Source organism: Abramis brama (genome assembly GCF_963993115.1).
Source record: "Abramis brama genome assembly, chromosome: 10".
Classification (NCBI taxonomy): Eukaryota; Metazoa; Chordata; class Actinopteri; order Cypriniformes; family Leuciscidae; genus Abramis; species Abramis brama.
In genome coordinates this window covers 40,410,211-40,434,853 of record NC_139972.1, presented here as the reverse complement: position 1 = coordinate 40,434,853, position 24,643 = coordinate 40,410,211, and the positions used below count along the sequence as shown (strand labels likewise).

The following is a 24,643-nucleotide window of genomic DNA, read 5'->3' as shown; positions in this document are numbered from 1 at the left end:
CACGCAAAAGTTTCTCGTGTGCACGTGAAAGTCCGTATTATTATTTTTTTGCAAAGGTCCCCTCAGGGGCTCCGTAGAAAGATGTGTGAAACAGCGCGATAAAAAATGGAAACTAAAATTTAAAGCAACAAACTAAATTCCCTGATATTCCATGACTTGGACAAAAAATATATAAAATTCCCTGACTTTCAATATCTGGAATAGACCTTTTAAAATTCCATGACATTCCAGAAATTCCATGACCCGTGGGAACCCTGTCCATTGTAATTTAGTCTTTAGCCATTTTATGAAAGGTTTTTACAGCAAAAAAACACATTTTTAATCAGTGAAGCTGTCAATCACTTCAGTTATGAACACGCTTATACTGATTTCTGCTTTCTCGCTATATATTTATCAAAGATCTATAACTGAAATTAGCTCAGTTTCGCAAAGATCAGATGAATGCTGAAGTTTGAAAAAGTAGCTTGGCAATGAAACTGAAAATGGCGGCACATGGCAAACATGGAATCTCAAAATGAATATAAGTTAATTATGAGCATGAGTATAATACAAGCATTTTTGAACATTTTGTAAACATTAGTAAAATACTGCATTTTATGACAAATTTATAAATGGTCTACACCCAATATAGCCTTAAAGTGTGTCATTTAATTCAGTATGCCCTTAAAAACAATAAAAAGAGATCAGTCCGAAGATTAATATTTTACTGTTTTTATAGTTGTATGCAAAATAGGTGGTGCTGTGCATTATGTGAATTTAGTTGGCTCACGTGATTTATGTTTCGGGACATAGTGAGCATGCAATGCTCCTTGGTTTTCACGGTGCATTGTGGGACTTTTTAGGGAGCAAACATTTCATTGCACTGAAAGGATTTTGCGATTGAGACAGCTCTTAAAACGGCCGACTCCCTGATCAGTGCGCTGACTACTGGACCAGGGATTGAGACGCACACATGGTCTATCAAAACCTTTTAATATCTTTTAGCCAGCATCTAGCGATAATGTGAGCCAAATCTGGTGCAGATCCAATGAATGGTAAAGGAATTCGTCAGTACATATTTCATTCAAAATGACTAAATCTATGCAGGCGAAAACTGAACAATGGCACGCATTCGACGCAAAACAAAATAGAAGTTTGACTCTATGCAATACTGTTCAAAAGTTATTAGCAACAGTTAGAGAAACTCTTTAAGAGGGTTTGATACAGAGACCCCAAATTCACAGTGGTATATGCTCATAACTGTTGTGCCAGATTTTTTTCCATAGACTCAAGAGCAGAAGAATAATAAGAAGGCTAATAAATGTTATAGGGGCCTTCCCAGCTTTGGTGCTCGGACCTTAATAACTCATTTGAGTGTTTGAATTGGGTTGTGAACGTTGTACAGTAGGTATAATGTAAAAGTCTTTTGTTTGTAATCTATTTAAAATTATTACTATTTTTAAATCTCTGTATTGGTATGGAGGACACTCCTTTGCCACCTATACCATAATATCATTTATAAAGAGCGTATGAGGCACAAACACAATGATATCTGTTCTATTTACAATTGGCAGCCATAATCATAAGGGCAGAAACAGAAGCCTTCACTTTGACCATATTCCCTCTGCAGAAAATGATTTACTCCGTGAAGGGAATGTTCTGTGTTTGCTGGACGGATAATGAAAGATTAGCGGATCTGATTGGTCTGAAGAGATCACTGAGCAGTGGCTCTCATCACAAGATGACTTCAAATTATTTAAAATAAGACAAACTAAAAATCTAAATATTTCCTATTCTTTGTATTATTACTATAATGAATATACATCTTTCTATTTATGCCAAGCTCTACACAATTGTATTGGGTAGTGGGGCGGGGGCTTCAAATATTACGTGGACAATGGTGGGACCTTGAAGTGAAAAAGGTTGAGATCCACTGTAAAAGAGAAATGAATCCATTGCCTTGGAAATGCCAACTCTACTGCATAAAGAGACGAAATTACCCATTCAATATGAAGTTTCATACTTTGTATGTACGTTGCTGTCTTAGTGGAGCGGCTAAGTGCTTATGTTTGGCAGAATCGTTCAGTTTATGATACAAGCGTGAAAATTGGCATGAGCAGTCTCCATGGGTCACTTGACAAGAAAATTGTCCGAGCCACTTGAAATTTCAAGATGGCGGACATTTTTCAAGATGGCCGACACCTTAGTGGAGCAGTTAAGTGATATAGTGGTTTATTTGGTGATGCAAGCATGAAAATTGGCATGAGCAGTCTCTGTGGGTCACTTGACAATAAGCCACCTACAGCTACTTGAAATTTCAAGATGGCGGCCATTTTTCAAGATGGCCACCACCTTAGTGGAGCAATTAGGCTTAAGAAATCATTTAGTTGGTGATACAAGCATGAAAATTGCCATGAGCCTAATTGCTCCACTAAGGTGGTGGCCATCTTGAAAAATGGCCGCCATCTTGAAATTTCAAGTAGCTGTAGGTGGCTTATTGTCAAGTGACCCACAGAGACTGCTCATGCCAATTTTCATGCTTGCATCACCAAATAAACCACTATATCACTTAACTGCTCCACTAAGGTGTCGGCCATCTTGAAAAATGTCCGCCATCTTGAAATTTCAAGTGGCTCGGACAATTTTGAGGTGCTCCACTATCTTGGCAGCACCTCAGGTCGCCACACAAATACTTAAGACGCCCTAAACTAACAATATCAATAGTAACATGCTAAGTGTCTCATTTAATGTGCATAAATGTATTATATTTCATTCACGTCTGGGGCATTGGATTATATCACACACACACTGACAGATAAAAAATTATCAGATAATTTGTTTCTATTAGAAACTGTTTAGCAGAATATGAATGTTTATCAACCAATTTTGCGGTTTACATATTTTCTGTAGGATGCAATATTAAATGCAACTGAAATGAACCTCTGTATTTGTATTGTGCACACAGAGCACACGGAGACCGAACTACAGCCACTGTGACGAAAACACACAGCCAACCGTGTCTGAGCCGCTCATTAAAGTGTTCGAGATGAAGAGGACGAGCTGAGTGAAGAACTTATGAAGAATGTATTTTGTGTGCGTTTTTTTTTTTTTTTTTAATGGACATGGGTTTTTAACAGTTATTTGATATTGCTAGTGGTAATTTCCATCTGTGTGTCAGGCACCAATCCTAACAGATTTACTCCGTTATAAGTTTCAGTGTGCAAATGTCAAATAGATTTGAGTGTGGCTCAATGTGATGATTACTATTTAGCAACATCTAGCAAATATTTAAAAAAATTCCAAATTTTTGGCCAAACCAGGCCTGACCTTTTTGATCCTATAGCTTTAAAATAAACATCTTTGCATACTGATGATTTCCTGCACTGGTTATACTCATTAAATGTAAAATGTACTCATGAATTGATCTTTTATTTGTCTAATTTGATCTTCTCTAACTCTATATTTTCCTGTGTATAACAGGAAACTTGTTATAACAACAAAAGAAAAATGCATAGCTTTAAATACAAATGTTTTATTTCCAACATGCGTTTTGGCCATCGTTGGCCTTTTCTTAGAAAAATGTCTTGTCAACTCCACGCTTGAAGCTCAAGAGCACTTCAGGAGTCTTTTACAGATCGGGGGAAAGCAACATGTCAAAGGAGCGTGAGACCGAGAGAGACGAGGACACGAGCGATGAGCTTCAGGGACACGGTGTCAGTGCGGCCATTAGCAGCTCCATTTTGTAGACGAAGTTTCTTCCCTCCATGCGGCCCCAGTGCACCTCCTTGTAAGGACCCCTCAGGTGGGTCCACTTGGCGTCCTGCACCACGTCACTCTTGGGCAGCTCTTTGGCTTGGCTGCGCGGGAACTGAACCAGCACCTTACAGCCGCTCTCGGGACCGTTGCGCACTACAGAGAGACAGACAGGAGACAAGCGTGAGAGGGATACTCCAGGGTTCAACTTTAACTCCTCCTACAGCGTCTGTATGCAAGCTTGTTTTTTGCCATGTAATAAACAAGGTAAATGCAACTTTTTTATGGCCCTGTTTACACCTGATATTGAGATGCGTTTTAGTTGATCGGATCACAAGTGTAAACGGGGTCGAAAGCATTTTGAGCTTGTCCACTTTCAACCACTTCCTGATCTAGCAGAAAACAAATTCGACCGGATTGATTTCATAGAGTAAACGCTCATGTGTTCAAACAGCCACAAGAGAGCGTCTTCTCCAGGGTGGGAATTATACCGTGGCCACGGCCGCCGTTGCCCTACACTTTGGCCTTCATGCCCCGTGAAAAAAAAATCATCGTACGGCCACAGTGGCCTGTGTGCCCTCGCCCTGTCCAAGTTCCATGTATAAAGCGCCAGTGCGGCATAGTGGGCTTGCTTTGAATTACAGCGAGCCACCCAAGTAGTCTCTGAACTTCAATTAGGAAAAGGGCCCTATGCAAGGTTCCAGAGGTAACGTTATGTCTTAACCTGTTAACCGTTGCCAGTGCGTCGGCGCACTGAAGCGTTTTTTTTTTTAATAGTTCAAAGTTACTATAAGATTTAATGTTATTACCTTGTTATTACCATCATTAAAAAGATATAAGACTCACGTTTCAGTATTTGACCACTATTGTATTCTGAGAAATTTATATTGACAGTTATGTCTTAATTTGTGTCAGGACTAGTTATGAAATGAAAAAATGAGTCGATACCTTTAATATGAATTATGAGCGTCAGCCGCTCCCATTCATAAAAAACTCCTGTGCTGTCGTCATGAAAGCGATTCACAAAACAACGTCCCTCAGGGCTTTTAGCTCAAAAGTGTGCAGATTTGGAGAAATATTGATATATTCTCAGTTTACATCAGATTTCTATTGACAGGAATAATATTTTATTGAATTTATAGCCAAATGCGTCGATGTAATCATTATGAGTGCTGGATACTGATGTGCTGTGTTTTCAATTCATACCAGCAGATTCTCTTTCAAGTGATGAGTCTGATTGAAATAATCCACTGCATTCCCTCACTCTCTCTCTCCCTCACACTCTCTCTCTCTCTCTCTCTCTCTCTCTCTCTCTCTCTCTCTCTCTCTCTCTCTCTCTCTCTCTATCTATCTATCTATCTATCTATCTCTCTCTCTCTCTCTATCAATCTCTCTCTCACTCACACACATTCTCACATGATGTAATGGACTGAATGAACTTTCTGGATGCTTTTATTGGCATTTGTGGTGTTTCAATTGTGAGGGTGTATACCTTCTGGATGAAATGGCGCTCTCTCTCACACTCACATGATATAGAGGACTGAATGAATATTTTGAATGCTTTTATTGGCATTTGTGGTGTTTCTGAATGCTTTTATTGGCATTTATGTTGTTTCTATTGTTGTGAGGGTGTATACCTTCTGGATGTAATGGCGCTCTCTCTCTCTCTCATTAAAAAATGTTTTTTTTATTAAAAAAGTCATAATCCATGTCTTATTCCAAATTAGGATGTTATGGTATCAATCTGAATGGGAAAACCATCGAATTGTACTCAATGGCCTTTGTGCCCTGTCATATGGCCTTGGTGCCCCTAAAAAAAAAAGAAAAGGTGGAGGCCAGATGGCTTTGCTCCTAAAATTACATAATTCCCACCCTGGTCTTCTCTCAGCCAACTGAAATAATGAGTAAACATCACGGGAAGCGCACTAGCCAGACGGGATTTAAACTGTCGGCACGAGAATCAACTTTGTTTTGAAGGTGAAAAAAAGTACCAAGCCGATGTTCTCTCACCACTCCAGATTTCTAACACACACTCGGCTGTCAGAGCAGAAACTAAAGCTGATGCTGCTCTGTGTGTGTTTCCGTCGTCTCCGGGCACGTTCACATGAAAACTGCACAAGCTTAATTTAGTCATTAGATCGAAAGATCTGGAAAACCCACACATTTACCCTTCCTTCAAAGAAATCAGGGGCCTCATTTATAACCGTTGCGTACGCACAAAACAGGCCCTGAAAGAAGCGTACGCCACTTCCCACGCATAAGTTGTGTTTTATAAAAACAAACTTGACGGGAAAATTGGCGCATCTGCACACAAACCCTGACCCATGCATACGAACGTTTTGGAGACGGAGCAGAAAGATAATACAAATATAATTTCACTCACCAAGCCTATCACTTGAAGCAAATATCCATCCCTTCTTAAATGTCCGCGGCAGCGAGCGCGCATCGGGCCGTTCAGTGAAACTGACGCATATATTTATCTAACGGCAGATGAAGGAAAACCGTACATCTTCATTATGAGTCCTAATCATAAATACAGTGCATGTTCACAATAACAGTTTAAATAAAAAAAGAATGATTTAAAATAGGTTTTACTCCTGATATAAACATTTAGATTAAATATGCCATTCTCATTAATGCAGTTAAACACTTAAACTACATGAAATCATTACTGAGAAGTTACAACATTTTTTATATTCAATAAATAGAAATATTTGCAGTGGATGCGATGCTTTTGAACACTTTTCCTCTGGCTTTCTGTGTTTTAATGTTTTAACTACAGAGATAATTGTTTATCATGATAATACAAGATTGTCTGAGAAAATAGTTTCGTGCAAATAATGCCCAAGGTCTATCCGTTTCCATTAAAAATATAAATCAATTAAAAATACTATTTGGCCAGTGGAAAAGATTGAGAAAAACTTTCTCTGAAATGTATTTTACATTAATTGATTTATTTATTCAAAAACAAGGCAAGGATAGGCAACTAAATGATTTTTAGCAATGTAATGTGACGGCACATCCGTATTTCATATTTTCCTAATGTCTTGTACCGTTAAACGTTATCACGTGGATGAATAATCATATGCAAATGATATGCAGATGAGGATCTGCATAGTAAAACTAGGCGTTGTAAGCTCATATATGGTTATTTCGGGGAGGAGACGCATGTTCACAATCTTCCGCTGACTGGGATTTATAAAGTGAATTCTGCGCAGGTTCTGGCTGATTGGACCAGCCCAGTGTCAATCAAGAAAAGAACCAATGGGCCGCTGATCTACGTGTTAGATCAGCGGCCCATTAAAAAACTAACGCTGACTTTTTTTGACCAATGCATTACAGCGGCACTAACCCATGCGCCGCCAATTAAGCAAAACAAAATGAATGGGCCGCCGATGTACGAGTTTTATGAGCCGTTAAGACAAAACGTTTTTTACTATTACAAGCTTACTGAACACGCTTTATCAGTGCTCGTCTCTTTTCTGCCACAGCTTTTATTATTAAGTCATTATTACACATTGTCATCTATTGCAAGGCACTCCAAACCATGTTATAAATTTACTAGGATTGAAATAGCGCTTTGAGGTTAGTAACAAACAACTATTTACAAGACTGTCACTATTTATGATTGATAGACGGGGTTCAGGCTTTTTTTAAGCGTATTTGCGAAAGAGGACATTTTTGCGCGTTCGTCCCAGGCATCTCACAATAACTGATAACATGCGTTGTCTAATTTTATACGCATACGAGTTTTCTGAACACGCTTTAGTATCAGTGCTCGTCTATTTTGTTTTGTTAATTACCTCGTTAGTAAACCAATACATAACTGCAGCACAGTTTGAATCTCCTCCATACTTATTATAAATGTGGCGCTCAAAACTGATTACTGTCCGTCGCAGACTGGGAGGAGCAGTTGCGCGCAGTTTACCTTCCCGGTACTTTAGACCGCGGTGTAAACGCAGAAAGCAACCGGTCTGGGGCAAAAAAAGTTCCTGGGAAAAAAGTTCCTGGGTAATTTCGGTGGAAACGCGGCTTATGAGATGTATCGGCCCAAAAAGCACGTCGGCCCACCGGGAATCTCCCGGTAGTACTGATGGTCAGTAGCCTATATGCCTGGACGTCACACTTTAAATCCTACCTGTTGCCTTTCACCATCCACTTATTTATCTGCTGTCGAATCAATTGACATGCCATCTCCTTTTCCCTCTTTCTTTTTCTATTTTTAGTCCCCGACAGCTTTTTTGCTTTATCCATATTTTTCGACGACAACTCACTAATGTTACTCGTACCTGCTCGCTCAGTGCCATGCTCAGCGCTCACGGCGCCCGCGCGCATCCGCTCGTGATTTTTAAATTATTATTTAATTCCTATTTTTAACAACATGAAAAAAGACTATTCAAACATGACATTAAAATATAAATATAAAAAATTACAGACATTTCTTGGGGGTGCTGGGCAGGTGCTATGGCTATTATAGGGGGAGCTACAGCACCACCTAGCTCCTCCCCGGCACCGCCACTGAATGAGACCCCAGGACAGAAGAGGCCGAAAGTGGACAAAAGACGGATTAAAACACCAGGTGTAAACGGGAATGTGTCTCCCTCGTCTACTTGTGATCCGATCGACCAAAACACATCTTAATGCCAGGTATTAATCTCACAGTTGCGATAAATAAAGTCTTGAATTGTGAGTTATAAACCTGCAATTGTAAGATTAAAACCAGTGATAAAAAATAAAAAAAATAAAAAAAAGGATTAAAAAAAAAGCAGCAGTAACCTTTATTATTATTCTGTGGCGGAAACAAGCTTACATAACACAGTGATGTGCCGTTCAGTTTTAAATTGTGTTGCCAAAGACATCTTTGACGCTCTTCACCGAGTGCTCAAACACACACACACAGGAGCGTTTGAAAGCAGGCGTCTATCGGCAGATATATTAGGGATCCGCTGATAGACGTCTATTTACAGCATGTTTTATCATTTACATGTTTTTTGTACATTTATCATGTACATAAGCGGTGATCATGTTGAGTATATGTTGAGCGCATGAACGCAATGGCCAATCACAGACATATATGTTGAGCGCATGAACGCAATGGCCAATCAGAGGTGTTTAAGAATCCGTTTCAAAATGCTAGAGGGAAATGCTGGTATCGTAACATTTTTTTAAATTTCAGTACCGACTTGGTACTAAATCGGTCCCTTTGGCAACAGTAGTTTTAAACTCCTTTTGGTTCATCATGCATTACTGTAAACACCGTGTTTATAGGTCGACATGAGCCGCACTGCGTGTGTAGATGTGTGTGTTTGTGCACCTGAGATGGCGTATTCTCCGTTGGGAGAAGCGACCGTGATGGCGGAGGCGTTCCCGATGCTCTCGATGGGGCCGAGGCCCACGTGATTACTGAAGCTCAACACGTGCCAGCCCATGACTTTAGCCAGCTGCTGCACTGCATGAACCTGATGCTGCGACATCTGCACACACACACACACACACACACAAACAGATGATTAGCACCGCACCAAGAGCTTCTGCATGCTCAAACTCGAAGGCGAGCGTAAGCACCTGTGACAGCAGGAAGTCCTGCAGCTCCTGCTCCTGGTGTGAGAGCGTGATGACGCGGCCGTCCCGGTGCACCACTCGGATCTGCTCCACACCGATGTTCAGCTGCAGCTGGATCGACCTGCACATCACACACAGCGCATTTCACCAGTGCTTCCTAGTATTAACTCAACTAATCAGAGGCACGAGAGTAGAGAGTAGCAAGTTTTGAAAAATCTGTGTGTAAATTATTTCTAAAACTGTACAGAAAACGCTATTTATGCAAGAATGATTTCATGTGTGATTTACATGGTTCATGGTTTTCATGTTGCTCAAATATCAAACATGTTTAATATCCTCCAACTAGATCAGTGGTTCTCAACCTTTTTGAGCCAGGCGCCCCCTATCCAATATCCAGGTCCCTGAACGCCCCCCACCCCCAAACTAATGAGCGAGCAGGAATGAGTGAGAGTTAACAGATGAAATAAGTGCAAAATGGACTTTTATTAATACAATTGAACTACTCCACAGCGCTTAATCTAAAAAACAAACTATAAACTGCATTGGCATAGCAATACCATTTTTTCTCACATGATTTTTTGTAAATCTGTGGTGGGTGGACCTCGGGCCTTCTAGGGGAGTTCGGGGGCATGCCCCCCCGTAAGAAAATTTTGTGCATTTTAATGTTAAATTCATCAATCTGGTACACTTTGAGAGTTCAAAATTAAAAGCGCCAACCCATATTCAGAGTGCAAATTAAACAAAGAAAAATTCAAACCTTGTTGTGTCTGTCTACATTACACTAGGCTACTACACAATAATAGTTATAATATTAATCCCATGACAGTAATAGCCATATATTGTAAAACAAATGCACTGAAAAATAAAAGAGCGGGTAGAGCGTAAGTAAGTAGATAAGTAGATAATAAGTAGAGCGGGTGCAGACGAATGTTTTTTTGTTTTGTTTTTTTGAGCGCTGCTGAGGTATTCTTTCACGCGTGCAAACACAATATGACATCACACTCTGCGCATATGTTTTACAACATAATTTAACAAAAACATAGTCCTAACACTTTTTAAATAGCCCACTTAAAGTGTTTATTACAACTAAATTACTAAATGCTTAAAATGAATAAAAGTAAATGAACAAAAATTTGCGTTATATATTTAAACTCGTGAACGCCCCCCATTAACACCTGAACGCCCCCCTTTCAAAAATCTTGCTTCCGTTGTTCTCTGAACGCCCCCTGGGGGGCGGTACCGCCCCCGTTGAGAACCACTAAACTAGATGCAATGTGCCTTCCCCACATTAAACCCAGTAAATGAACGTAAAAGTACCAGATTGACCTTTGTGCCGTTCACACGGGCAATTGCGTTCCGGCTTTTTACCGGTAAGATACAATTCACACATCAGTGCCGAAATACCGGTAAACTCTGTGATATGGCTGTGCGATTTTTAGATTTTGGCTTCCAATGATTGTGAAAAGATGATCGAGGTAAAGCGATTATTGTGCCACATTCTGTCCAGCGCACCCTCCTTTCCTTCACACTGGTGTGCGTGCTGGGAGAGCAGTACCGGCGATCCTCAGAAACTAAACTAAAGGTTTGGGCGCTTTTTTAAAAAAAAATAATAATAAAAAAAAAAATCGCTAAAGGGGTCTGCAATGTTGCTAAGTTGCCAACACTGTGTATCTCCATTTATCCAACTAGGGGTTGGGCCACGGGTCAAACAAAAAATACGCGCTGCGTTAATCACGCGTTAAAAAAAATAGTGCCGTTAATATGATTCTGCGTTAACTTTGACAGCACCAGTCAGAACGATCGGTTCACGACAGGCTCCAGTTCGAACCAATTCTGGTGGAAAAGGGGTGAAATCGGTCAACTCAAACCTGTGGAAACTACTGAAAATCAGTGCAAAGGTTTGTGCAAGAGTTGTGTAAATCAGCCTTTGTCATGGTTGTTTGTAATGAATGAGGCCTGCATTCTCAGCTACTGTCACTTTAACTGCCGTCAAAGTGTTTTAGTGTCAACGGTATCTAGTCGTACTTGCAGATCTGCTCGTATCCTTGAGACGTGATGAGCACTTTGACGCTGGATTCATACACATCATTGATGTTGGACCAGTGAGCCTGGATCTGAGGGTCTTCTATACGACTGGCCAAACTGTCGATGGTTCGAGCCGTCCTGAAAGACACAAGGACAAAGAGACTTTTCAGTGGTCAAAACCTTTGATCAACATATTACAATTTACAGAGTGAACGTTATAAAAATAACCTTTTGACTCATAACAAATTACTTTATGTGAAGTCATGCACATTTAAATGAAATCCAACACTATTTTGGATGCACAGCATCTTTAAATGTTACTTTTTGTTATGTTTTTCAGACTAAAATGTATGCTGTTCCCTAGGGGTGTCTGATATGCATCGCCTACTATACTAGTGTAATTGTTCATTTAACAATGTGTGAGCTGACATTATCGAGAATGACACTCACTGCAAAAACTAAAAGTCACACGTGAAAATTCACCTATGCAGTGCAAAAATAGATTTTATTGATAGAGTCTTATTCCAATAAATTGAATGTGTCCAATAAATAGAATTTATTGATCAAATGTAAAAATGTAAGATGATGCATACATCTAATCGGGTTAGAAAAATAAATTCCATTATAAAAGGTAGAAATGCCCCTGGGAATCAGTTTAAGGTGGCAAATATCGGCCCTTAATGAAAAAGTTAATATTCTGACCACTGCACAGAATATGAAGAATATGAAAAGCTGTGAGAGCCGTCCACGACAGTCCTAACCAGAATAAAACACTTAGCCACATTTTTTTTTAATTATCAAAATATTCTAATTATCATTATAGCCAAAATTCCAGAAAATATCCAGACATCTTTAGTCAACATCGCACACGCCTCTTTGTAGAACTTCCTTGACCCAAATCCTCAGTTTATATGCAGCCTTCCATGGCCTAACTGATAGCAGTCTTAGTGACAACACTGTATTTATATATGATTTCTAGATTATCCGTACTGAGGAAAAACACAAACACAGTGAGGTGCAGTCACTTTCTCTCTGAAGTGTGTGTGTGGCGCACCTGCTCCTCAGGAAGATGTGTTTGGCCTGTTTGATGATCTTCTCCAGGAGTCCTTCGCTCTGCTGCAGAGAGCTGATCTCGGTCTTGTCGTAGGCCATGGGTCCCGCCATCCGCATGCGCTTGTGGCTGAACGGGGCGCTGGCCGGGTGAGGCATCACCACCGAACTGAGCGTCTGCTTGTGGAACTACAGGAACACACACCTCAGACTCAGTGACGCAAGCGGCTGCCTCTGATGTGTGTGTGTGTGTGTGTAGTGCGCGGTAGTGAACGCTGGACCCGAGTCTGCGCTGCGTGTGTGTGTGTGTGTGTGTACCTCTCGTATGAGCTGGTGGAGGTTGTGCTCTAACACATACAGGTGGTCGTCTGGTTTGCTCTTGTCCGGTGAAGCTCTCTGGTTTTTCTTTTCTCCAGTGGAGTGGCAGAGAGAGATAGACAACTGCAGACCTGAACACACACACACACACAGTTAAGGTCCGTACACATCAGGAAAAAAATCATTCTAGAATAGGGGTGGTGTGAACACATGCTTATGTAACTAGGGCTGGGTACCATTGAGTATCAAAAAAATGATTGTTGTTCGGTACCAAATTTCGATACTTGAGGGGTTAATCTGGTCAATGTCAGTGAAACAATAAGCATGCAGCATGTATGATGTGACCAAATCAAGTGCTGGTGATTGGCTGTGGCGAAGCATCAAGGAAAACACTAGTTTACGCCGGCTTGATGGTAACAATGGCGCAGACGAACACCATGTGCGTAAACTAAACCGCGCGTCTGCACCATTGACACAGAGACACGCACAACACGCAGGATTCATATTTAAATAGGCCTTTTGCGGTTTAACATTCTCACTTTGACAACATTTCATTTGAGAGAAACTATAAATCACATGACAGAAGTAGTTCTACACAGCAACTCGTTAAAATAAGTTTGATTCAACAAAGAAACTGCGATAGAAATGTATTACTCTTGTACAGTATAATGTACATCTTAATGTAATACTACTAATAATAATAATAATAATAAGAATTTTCTTCCATGTTATAATTTTAACACTAAACCTCTGTTGTGTAGCACTTGTTTGCCAAAACAATTAAAGGGCTTGTTTAATTTTCATTTGAATAAAAGATAAATTAATGTTTTGTGCCTTCATTTGATTATCAAATCAATTTAAAATAAATAATAAATAACTATTTATTATAAATAATAATATTTATATTTTTTAATAATAAATAAATTATTTTTATTTAAAAAATTAATAAAAATTAATAAAAAACATTTTATAGGGCCTTAAAAGTAAAATTAAAAGTATTGTACAAAAACCGTTATCGAAATCATGGTATCATATATGAACTAATTTTTTGAACAATACTCAGCCCTAAATATAACTATAGGTCTTAAAACATGAACAGAATCACAGTGATCAAATGATGTGTGTGTGCATTGCTGGCTATGTTGCTCTTACTTATTTGTAAGCGGCTTTGGGATATAAGCGTCTGCTAAATGATTAGCTGTAAAGGTAAATACCAGGAAAGGGTTGCGAGATGATCTGGTTCTTGACGACGATGTGAGGAATCTGTGATTTGATCTGAACGGCTTCACGTGAGAGCTGGGCAAAGATCTCCTTACACAGCAGCACGTTCTGAGCCGCTTCAAGCTTTAAATGCCACATCTGAGAGCCTGAGAGAGGACAACATGATCAGATCAGAGAAGAACGCAAAACATGCATTTGCTCTGCCATTCGAAACCTCCTCGATTAACAAGGTGAACAAAATAGTTCAAGCAGAATTTTAGGAATATACATTTAAATCAGAGATGCTATTCAGGAATCAGGAAACCTACAGGGACAGTTCACCCAAAAATAAACATTTTGCCATCTTTACTAATTTAATTGTCCATAAAATGGAAGTCAATTGTGACCAAAACTATTTTGGTGACATCCATTCTATAAAATCTCTCACAGAAATCCCATTTTCAGGCAAACTAAACTTTTAATGATTATTTAAAGAGAACAGTAAAATTACCCATATATTCAGTTATAATTATTCCCAATATCTACCCCACATGCGAGTACAGTTTGACCGCAGCGTTCATCAGCAGCTGAGTTTACCAGGTTTAGCTTTAGCTTGTCTTCTGAAGAGATTGACGGTGCCGAGGTCTCCGATATCAGGAGACTGTTTCTGAATGGACACCTGCGCAAAGACACACACACACACACTTTATCTTGGGGAAACAACATCTGATGTCAGGCGAGTTACATCACTGCTATTCTTGAATTTTACCTTAATGTACGCGGATCCCTCGAGTTCGCTGGGGATCTGCACGTTGAGCGGGCAATAATCATCTGGGATTTTCTTATCCAGGTCAAGGTCTGTGTTCTTGATGACCTCGAACGTGCCGTGATGCGGGAACAGAGAGCCTGAAATGCCAACGCCACATATTTAAGGGATAGTTCACCCAAAAATGAATTTACTCACCCTGAAGCCATCCTAGGAGTATATGAGTTTCTTCTTTAGACGAATACAATCAGAGGTATATTTAAAAATGTCTTGGCTCTTCCAAGCTTTATAATGGGACTTATTGGTTAAAAAAGTGCATCCATCCATCATAAAAGTGATCCATATGACTCCAGAGGGTTACATAAAGGCCTTCTGAAGCGAAGTCATGTGTTTGTGTACGAAAAATATTCATATTTAAAACTTTATAAACAATAATCAGTGCCGTACGCGAGTCGAGATCTGGCCCAGGACATCAGGCGCTACTCACTGCCATTATACAGCTTGGAAGAGCCGGGATATTTTTAATATACCTCTGATTGTGTTTGTCTGAAAGCAGAAAGTGATATGCAACTAGGATAGCTTGAGGGTGAGTAAATTATGGGATAATTTTCATTTTTGGGTGAACTATCCCTTTAAACACTTCAGCACTCATATGTTCATAATATTCACATTTATGAGGAAATGCTGTTTATAACCATATGAAAACAACATCCCTTTTATGACAAATACTGCAGATTATCTTCATTTATTTGAATAAACTGAACATGATCCATACATTTGAGTAACCCCAGAGTGCAGTCTGGACGGTGTCGCTTTGACGACACTTTAAGGCGGGGCGACACGTGTCGCTCCGCCCACACCCGATTTGATTGGTTTATAATACAGCAATCTAACTGGCGTAGACGCTTGAGGCATGAGCATGCGCATTCCTTTATGTACGAGTCTATGGTAGGAGTTTATGAATGATCTACTACGCTGTTTGGCCATACTACAGAAATATTAAGTGATGATAACCATGGGGATTTCCGATTTCAGTAGCCTAATGATCAACTGGATAATATTTTGCTGAATTTACGAATCAAGTTAGATGAAGTTACTGTCAAAATGTATTCGTATAGCGCTCAATTCACATCGTCTCAAACCAGCTTTACAAAAAATCATATTGTAAGCTTTAGGCTAATATTGAGCAGTGTTAGGGCTAGGCAATATCACGAAATATGTTGCTGATAAATTACTGTTTGAGATTTAGCCTATACTCTTATATTTATTAATTTACCCTGCAGATAAGTCAGTGCCACTTTTAGTGAGCAATGATCATGACAGCATGAAATTACTGGCATAGCATAGGCTATCAAAGGAGAGATCATTTCTATAGGCTGATATAGGCTAGACAATATTTTTCCGCATGTCATGCAGGGCTCCGGAATTTCAAATCATTCGTAAATGCTTCTTCGTTTTTCCATTAGGATCAGTGAATAAACACAAACTCGGGATTTTACACAAATGATGATAATTCACTGTATTTCAATAAAACATTCAGTAAAACAACAACATTATTTTAAAGCAAAACCACAGTGACAAATAAGACAATAATAGGCTAGCCTACCAAATAGTATACAAGCCCAGATCGATATAATAAATCTGTTTTAGTTAATACATATTTATTTATTTTCACATTTCAGCACTACACGGTTTTAATTCTATTGTAGCCAACGCACAAAACCCAATGGCCTGATGTCACAGTAACAGTATAGTCGAAGTAGCCTACGGTTGACACTTATAGAAAACATGAATCTTTAAAACTATAACATAGGGATTTACAGAACCAACAGGCCCTCATTTTATTAACAAAGAAATGTGAGTTTGCCATTAAACATTGTATTTGCACTATGTAGCCTACCAAATAATGCACGCATTGGACAACATCTCGTTAAAAAAATGACAACAAAAAACGGTCGTGCTTTAAAATTAAAATCAGCTGCTTTTACATTCTTACAGTGAATTATCAACCTTTGCGTAAAATCCCGAGTTTGTAAAACATCTCCTTGAAGTAGGCCTGCGTTCGTTTTTAAACAATAACTTCATCCATTCTGTTTCTTAAGTACAATAAAACATTAGCCAATAGATCTTAACTAAAATTACCATGGTAAACCGACAAGATAGACATATAGCCTACGATTAAAGTTAGCATTTAATATTTCTTTAATACGGCCAAATCATTCATAAAATCGTACTTGAAGGAATGCGCATGCTCAGACCTGAATCGTCTACACCAATAAGATTGCGGTATTATAAACCAATTAAATTGGGTGTGGGCGGAGCGACACGTGTCGCCCCGCCCCATCGTCCAGACTGCACTCTGGGGTACTACATACATTTCAGTCAATATAGACACATATTTTGCGTGATAAGACGAGCGAAGTCAAAACGCGGCCCGGGTGTTTTTATATGAATGTATCTTTGAAGGGAACTGACTGTCTTTAGAAAAGTTTCGATATGTTATTCCATTTGAATCTTTCTTTATCTTTCCTGATAAAGCAGCGTTTATGAGCGCTGCACTGATGTGTGTACAGCCGTTGCCGTGGAAACCGCTATTTCAGCCGCTCCTACAGCGCCTCCTGCTGGCACCTCTTTATAAACAGCCTCGCAAACCTGCATTAATACTAGTGTGGGATTTCTCTACAATATTCACTCATGACAGTAAAATGGGGCGATCTAAGTCAATCTACTGCAGTATTTCCTCTCAGTCAGAAGAAAATGTGCTTAACACCCAGTCATGCTTGAGAAAAAAAGAAAAGAATTGTATACAGTGAAACCGGTATAATTTTGAAAAACACCGTGATATAAGAAATGGCAGAAAGCGTCGCGATGCATAAGGATGTAGTGTAACAACGCCCATTTTTTATCATTTTTTCCGAAGTGTTGACAACTTAGTGTTAACTAATAATTGTTATAAACTGGTTCTACCAACAAAACATTAGTGCATTCCTGGAACTGGGCGTCGTTACACTACATCCTTATGATCGCTTTCTGCCAGGACTTTTACCGACTTTTCCCAAATCACGGAAGTGACGTCGACGTCCGGGTTAGCGGTAGCATTAGCCGTCAGGCAAGTGTTATTTAAATAAACTCCTGATGTACTTACAAACTTTCCAATGCCTCGTTTTATGAGTACAGAACCTGTTTGTGCTACTGTAGAAGTTTGGTCCATTCTGGGCATTATTAGTGGGGTAATTTACCAGACACAGCCTTGGATCCATTAGCGCCTGCACTAAACCATCGGCTGATATCTCTAAATAAGCTCTAACTTTAATAATGTTCGACCAAGGGAAAAAAGGCTTCTGGGGGGTGTTTGGCTCGAGGTCATGGTGCAAAGGACCCTAGGTTGATTTTACTCCGAACCATCCCTTTAATACTAGTGTGGGATTTCTCTACAATATTCACTCATGACAGTAAAATGGGGCAATCTAAGTCAATCTACTGCAGCATTTCCTCTCTCAATGGTTAAATAAATAAATAAATGCCATTGTATACCCTGAAACCGGTATAATTTTGACAAATACCATGATATACTTTTCTGCTCATCCCTGCAGCACTAACTGATAAATCACTGCATTACCGGCACTGCGGTAACTGAGATCCCCCAGGATTTTGTCTCCGACTTTGCGCAGTTTCCACTGCGAGCGCAGGCGCAGCAGCTCAGAGTTGAAGTCGCGCTGCCGGCGCTGCTCCTGGTTCTCCACCACAGACTTGGTGAGCTTCTCCGCTCCTCTCAGCAGCAGCTGCGCGGCCGTGGCCAGAGACTTCTTCTTGCTGAGCAGCTGGAACACCTGCGGGGTCTGGACACGAGGACAGCGCATTACAGACGCATCACTACTTTACAACCCTACAGAGAGGAAAAGGGTGTCTAAACTTTATGCAAATGAGAAACGATTTTCGTGAGCGACAACCAATAGGACAGAAGACTTTCAGTGGAGCTCACGTCACCGTCTCGAGTGCAGGACAGAGTTCGAGGGCGATTTCACTGCTTTATATGATTTGACTGGAACCACATACATGGATATAATAAAATGAAGCATGGAAAAGAAACTGTCGACAGTTAATTCATACGTTTATAGTTCGAGTGTTGTAGTTTTATGATGCAAGTTTAGCACTGCTGCAGTTAATTTTACAGTTTCCCCTGCATTATGTTGACTATTAGGGACAAGAAAATTTATTATTTGTCAAATTTGAATGACATTTTAGTGATTTATGACAGCATGAGTGAGTTTACTTTGTTGATTGATCGATCGTTAATCTAGTAAATGATCTAATCCATTGAACACTGTGGTAATATAAAAACACTCTCCCAACAGCATACTGTTACTTTTAATTCTTTTGAGCCTAATTCCTAGACAAATTAAAATGATATAGTTGTATACATCACTTGTGATGGTATTTTGTATAAATATGGCCGGACGTGCAGTCTACCAATAACATTATTGCAGTGAGAGGCGCCTTTTTTGAATTGTTTTCCTATGACGGTGAGCGTTCTGCGCTGTTTATGCGCCCCGGGCGCCTCGCGTTTTTGCAGTTGACAAAAAAACTCCAAGCGGAAAAAGCGGCAACGTCATCGTTGTATTCGTCATTTCCGTTGTAGTGACGAAAGCTACAGTTGCTTCAACGTCCGGAGAATGATGGAGGATAAACTTGTGGTGGCTGTCGCGGGTTACCAGGAGCTTAATGACTTCACAAACCGCAACTACCACAATGTTAACAGAAAGTATTTTTTTTTTTATAAAAGTCTAATATGACGTTTACTTGACTGACAGGACAGCTGTTTCGGTGGTTGCCTAGCAACATAAAAAACGCTTGTTCTGTGTGATCGGGGCCAAAACGCCACAAAAAATCCAAAAAACTGTCTTATCTGTTTGATAAGTTAACCACGGCAATTTCAGTTAGGACCTCATTTAGGACATTATATGACATTTCTTAAATGCATAATCTTATTTTAACTACAGATAGGAAAAGGGTATTACAGACGCATCCTAACTCCACAAAAAATCCTAAAAACTGTCCTAACTTTAGGACAACCCCAATGGTGTCCTAACTTCAAAATTATTTGAAAGCCCAAATGTGTAAAAATCACATAATAAAAGCCCTGTCTGAGAATGGCGTCACATTTATTAATGATACAAGATGAAGAGCAGCGATGTTTGATGGTGGAAAGACTTTGTGAACACCCAAATGCTGTGCTGTAGTCTGGCTATCACCTTTTAAGAGTGAACATTAGTCTGGGGAGTCTGCGCTGTATTTTCTACTTCACAAGAGGCGTGATCAACGGGATCCGGGTGACGTGCTTTGCAGCGAAAACTCCAGGCAGGAAACGTGTCAACAAAAGTGTTGGTTAGGAGCATTGATCAGCGGTTTGCAGAAGCAGCGACGGCATCCAGTGAATTTCAAAAAAACATGAAAGTGAGTGGTATATACACCCACTCGAGCGATTTGTTTGCTAAACTAAAGAAGACATTGAGCATCGAGAGGTTAAAAGGAATTGGATTGGATTAAACCCGCCAGTAGCGCGCCAGGTGGATAAGCCAGCAAAATCACATCGCCGGCGGATCGGGCCGGGTTTACCCAGTCTACATGTGCTGCACTTCCAGGACAAATAATTACTGAGGATTTCTACCATTATCAAAACTTCACTTAATGAAAAGCACCACTAATTTTGTTTTTCCATTTTAATCTCCAGTTTTTCCGTTTTTCCGTTGGTTTCTTGGTAACAGACCTGAGAGTTGATTACCGAACCCGATGGAGGGGTTTACGATTTCCTAACTACAGATAAGATGAGATTTTGTAAGACAAAATAAGAATCATAAATCAACTTAAAATTTGCTTCTGTAATACGAATTTGTGAAAAATCCTAAATTTATTAGTCAGATCTTAACTTAAGGCTTAAGATAGAAAGTTTCTGTAATACGCCCCCTTGAACTGACCTTTCCCACTGAGGGATCCTGGGACACGGGGTCGAGCGCCATGTACTTCTTGTCCTTGAGCACACTAAGCACGTCGTGCAGCACACACATCTCTGTGAGAGCGCTGCGCAGGTTATTACGCACCGAGTCCCACGGCCACAGCGACGGCTGGAACTTCACCATACCTGGAGGGAGAGAGAGAGAGAGAGACGGAGAGAGAGAGAGAGAGAGAGAGACGGAGAGAGAGAGACAGAGAGAGAGAGAGAGCGACGGAGAGAGAGACGAAGAGAGAGAGAGAGAGACGGAGAGAGAGACGAAGAGAGAGAGAGAGAGAGAGAGAGAGAGAGAGAGAGACAGAGAGAGAGAGAGAGAGAGAGAGAGACAGAGAGAGAGAGAGAGAGAGACGGAGAGAGAGAGAGAGAGAGAGACAGAGAGAGAGAGAGAGAGAGAGAGAGAGAGAGATTGATAAATTTAACATTGATAATAATGAGAAATGTTTCTTAAATAATGATCATCTAATCCTCATATTAGAGTGATTTCTGAAGGATCATGTGACTCTGAAGACTGGAGTAATGATGCTGAAAATTCAGCTTTGATCACAGGAATAAATTACACTATTATATATTCACATAGAAAACAGCTGATTTACACTGTAATAATATTTCACAATATTACTGGTTTTTTTTATTTTTATTATTGAATAAACGCAGCCTTGGTGATCAGAAGAGACTTCTTTTAAAAACATAAAAAATCTTACAGATCCAAAACTTTAACGGCAGTGTCCATACTAGGAGTGCGGGAGAAATCGCGATTCTGTCTTCTACCGATTTCTATCGATTCGCAAATTTCAAAAATCTATTTCCTAAACTGTTACACTTCTTTAACTTCCCAGTACTACTTAAAGTTACTGGCGTTAATCACAATGAGCAGCGAACAAGGCCTCGCGCAGACGGACACACATGCGATCTCGACTTCAGCTCTCTCACAGCTACACACACAATTACGACAAAATGCACATCGTGAGACTGTGGAGCGTTCAATGTGAACAGAGTCGGTTATGTCCGACGCTGGGAGAAAGTCGGATGTGTAACTACATCTGTGCATTGGTTCATAAAGGGAGAGCTCCTCAAACTGCTGCCATACCTTTCATTAATGTTACTTCAAAAACACTCACAGCTTTTGACGCAGTGATAAATCAATATTTAATCTTTAATATGAATAAATGTATATTAAATTCATATAGTGAAGACTAAACAGTGTTTCATTTTTACATTTGATAATTCAATTACAGTAGCAGGGCAGTTAAATAAACCTATGCTACTGTACGTGAAACATTCATTCATTCAGCAGACGCTTTTATCCAGAGCGACTTACAGACGAGAACAGAAGCAGTGAAGCTAACAGCAGGACGACCCTTCTGTTTAATCTAACGCAGTAAGATGTAAAAACTTAAAAGTTTATGTATTTGTCCAATTGTTTGTAATTGATCAATTATTTTCTGCCTTGCTTTATTGCAGAAGACTGTGTGTAATGACTGTAGTCAGCTTAAAGGGCATTTGTTTTATAATATTGAACAAATATAAAGGTTCATCAGAGTTGTCCAAAGACAAGAACGGGTATTGTTCAAAATTCATGTATAACTTTGATGAAAGGTTTTGATCCACTTCAAATGTTGACTACTGTACATTGAAATCTATGCACACACACCCAATCAACATCTGTGCCACTCTGCATGTAATCGTGAGCACCAAACGCTCCCCAACACACACACACACACACACTCACCCTCGTCCTCCTCGGCCTCTGGCTTGCTCCACTGCTCGCGGCTGTCCCGCTCGAGCCCGTCCTCGTCCTCGTCCGAGCTCTGGCCGAAGTCGATCCGCTGCGCCAGCTTGGCCAGGTTCTGGGACATGGAGAGCGGGGGGGCGTAGGTCTCCAGGCCGTCCAGAGAGACCTCCTGAACCTGCCGCTCGCAGGACGACTCGATGCTCACGCGCACCGCTGGAGCCCCCGACATCATGTCCGATCTGACACACACACACACAGATCTGAGTCTACTCCAGTGATGTGATCTAGCGCAGGGCTTCTCAATCGTTCAGACGCCACAGATCACAAATATGATCATCCTTGTGTGCGATATAAATAAAAATGATGTATAATGACCCAATCAAAGCTGTAAAAATTTATATTATAAATGAGTACATAGTTGTTTTTTTTACATTTTTTTTACTGTATTGTCAGATTTATTTTATATTAATCAAATCTATTCATGTATTATTTATTTAATTATATCAAATCTGAAATAATTAGTTACTCAGTTTAATCTGATTATTATTATTTTTGCATTATTTTTTTTTTTTTTTTTTTTTATTTATTAAAATCCAAGTTATTTATTTTATTTTCTCAATGTATTTAAAAAAAAATCATTTTAATTGAATGTATTAATTTATTATATAGTAATGTATTATTATTTAAACAATATGCTATTTATTCTAATTAATAATTTATTTAAATCAACAGTCATGGTCAAAAGTTCACATACACCTTTACTAAATGTTCATTATTTTAACAAAATAAGAGGTATTATAAAATAATGCATGCTATGTGTTTTATTTAGTACTGTCCTGAATAAGACATTTTACATAAAACATATTTGAATATAGTCCACAAGACAAAATAACAGTAATAAACTGTTAAAAGTCCCTCAATCGTCCTCAGTCTGAAAAGATGGATCTCAAAATCACAGTCACAGCTAAAAACTAGGGTTCAGATATGCAGAAGATGCTGGAAAATGAAGGATTTTCAGGAAAATGAAGGATTTTCCTGCAGAACATTGGGCATTAACAGCTCAGGACTCGAGAACAGCATCAGTAAACACACCAGCGGCTCATCCAGAACCACACGGGTCCAGATTCAAGCCTACATCAACTTTTGAATGGGGGAATTTCTATAAACTCAGCTTTTTTGTCTTGTGGATTATATGTAAATATCTTTCATGTAAAATAGCTTATTCAGGACAGTACTAAGTAAAATAAAATAAAAACATGCATTTCGTATGATTCCTCTTATTAAGCAATTATTGTAAATGTAACATTTTGCAGTACGACAGACCAACAGAGAAACTGCTGTCTATGTAGGGCGCCGGACAAACAGAGAAACTGCTGTCTATGTAGGGCGCCGGACAAACAGAGAAACTGCTGTCTATGTAGGGCGCCGGACAAACAGAGAAACTGCTGTCTATGTAGGGCGCCGGACAAACAGAGAAACTGCTGTCTATGTAGGGCGCCGGACAAACAGAGAAACTGCTGTCTATGTAGGGCGCCGGACAAACAGAGAAACTGCTGTCTATGTAGGGCGCCGGACAAACAGAGAAACTGCTGTCTATGTAGGGCGCCGGACAAACAGAGAAACTGCTGTCTATGTAGGGCGCCGGACAAACAGAGAAACTGCTGTCTATGTAGGGCGCCGGACAAACAGAGAAACTGCTGTCTATGTAGGGCGCCGGACAAACAGAGAAACTGCTGTCTATGTAGGGCGCCGGACAAACAGAGAAACTGCTGTCTATGTAGGGCGCCAGACAAGAATTTGAAACTGACATTATGCAGCAAACCAACCGACTCTCTCTCTCTCTCACACACACACACACACACACACACACACACACACACACACACACACACACACACACACTTACATATATGAAGTGAAAACGTGATCTGTTTCTCAGTCTTCTTTCTTAGTTTGATTGTGTTGTAGTTCTCGAGCTATGCGACACTAACGTTCTTCTTCTTCTTCTTCTGCTTGTTTTCCGGCGGTTGTCATCCAGCTTGTTTGCGCGTTACCGCCACCTTCTCCTCCGGAGAGTAAATCGGGTTTGCGATCTCAGTCCCTCTTTCTGTGTTGTGGCTTGATTCCACTGTGTTATTAACTTAAATGTGTTGTTGTTTTTGTTGCATTAACACTTTTGTTGCATTTCAGCTTGACACCAAAACTCCGAGGCGTGTGTCAAAAAAATTAATCTATTTCAAAATCACGT

The 24,643-nt window shown here is 39.9% G+C and overlaps 2 protein-coding genes across 2 annotated transcripts in view; one reads left to right on the top strand and one right to left on the bottom strand.

The window, feature by feature from the left end:
* Window positions 1-3,397, top strand: part of vstm5 (V-set and transmembrane domain containing 5) — an 8,892-nt gene extending 5,495 nt beyond the window's left edge. The window contains exon 4 of the mRNA XM_084125414.1: window positions 2,945-3,397. Coding sequence (XP_083981540.1) covers window positions 2,945-2,976 — 32 coding nt within the window. The 3' untranslated portion in view covers window positions 2,977-3,397. The remainder of the gene's footprint in view (window positions 1-2,944) is intronic.
* Window positions 3,390-24,643, bottom strand: med17 (mediator complex subunit 17). The gene is made up of 13 exons (XM_084125413.1): window positions 24,302-24,643; window positions 22,393-22,634; window positions 20,629-20,792; window positions 18,273-18,492; window positions 14,657-14,793; window positions 14,485-14,566; window positions 13,902-14,054; window positions 12,688-12,818; window positions 12,374-12,558; window positions 11,320-11,457; window positions 9,298-9,415; window positions 9,047-9,206; window positions 3,390-3,888 (listed from the first exon to the last, which is right to left on the bottom strand). Exons 2-13 carry the CDS (start codon window positions 22,625-22,627, stop codon window positions 3,680-3,682), a joined length of 1,932 nt encoding a protein of 643 aa, XP_083981539.1. The 5' UTR covers window positions 22,628-22,634; window positions 24,302-24,643; the 3' UTR covers window positions 3,390-3,679.

Excerpts from the sequence above, each read along its gene's own strand:
- med17 (XM_084125413.1), bottom strand. The coding sequence starts at position 22,627 with ATGATGTCGGGGGCTCCAGCGGTGCGCGTGAGCATCGAGTCGTCCTGC. Across the intron at positions 12,559-12,687 it reads TCCACCAGCTCATACGAGAG|TTCCACAAGCAGACGCTCAG; the intron begins GTACACACACAC and ends GTGTTCCTGTAG. Across the intron at positions 11,458-12,373 it reads CACATCTTCCTGAGGAGCAG|GACGGCTCGAACCATCGACA; the intron begins GTGCGCCACACA and ends TGTGTCTTTCAG.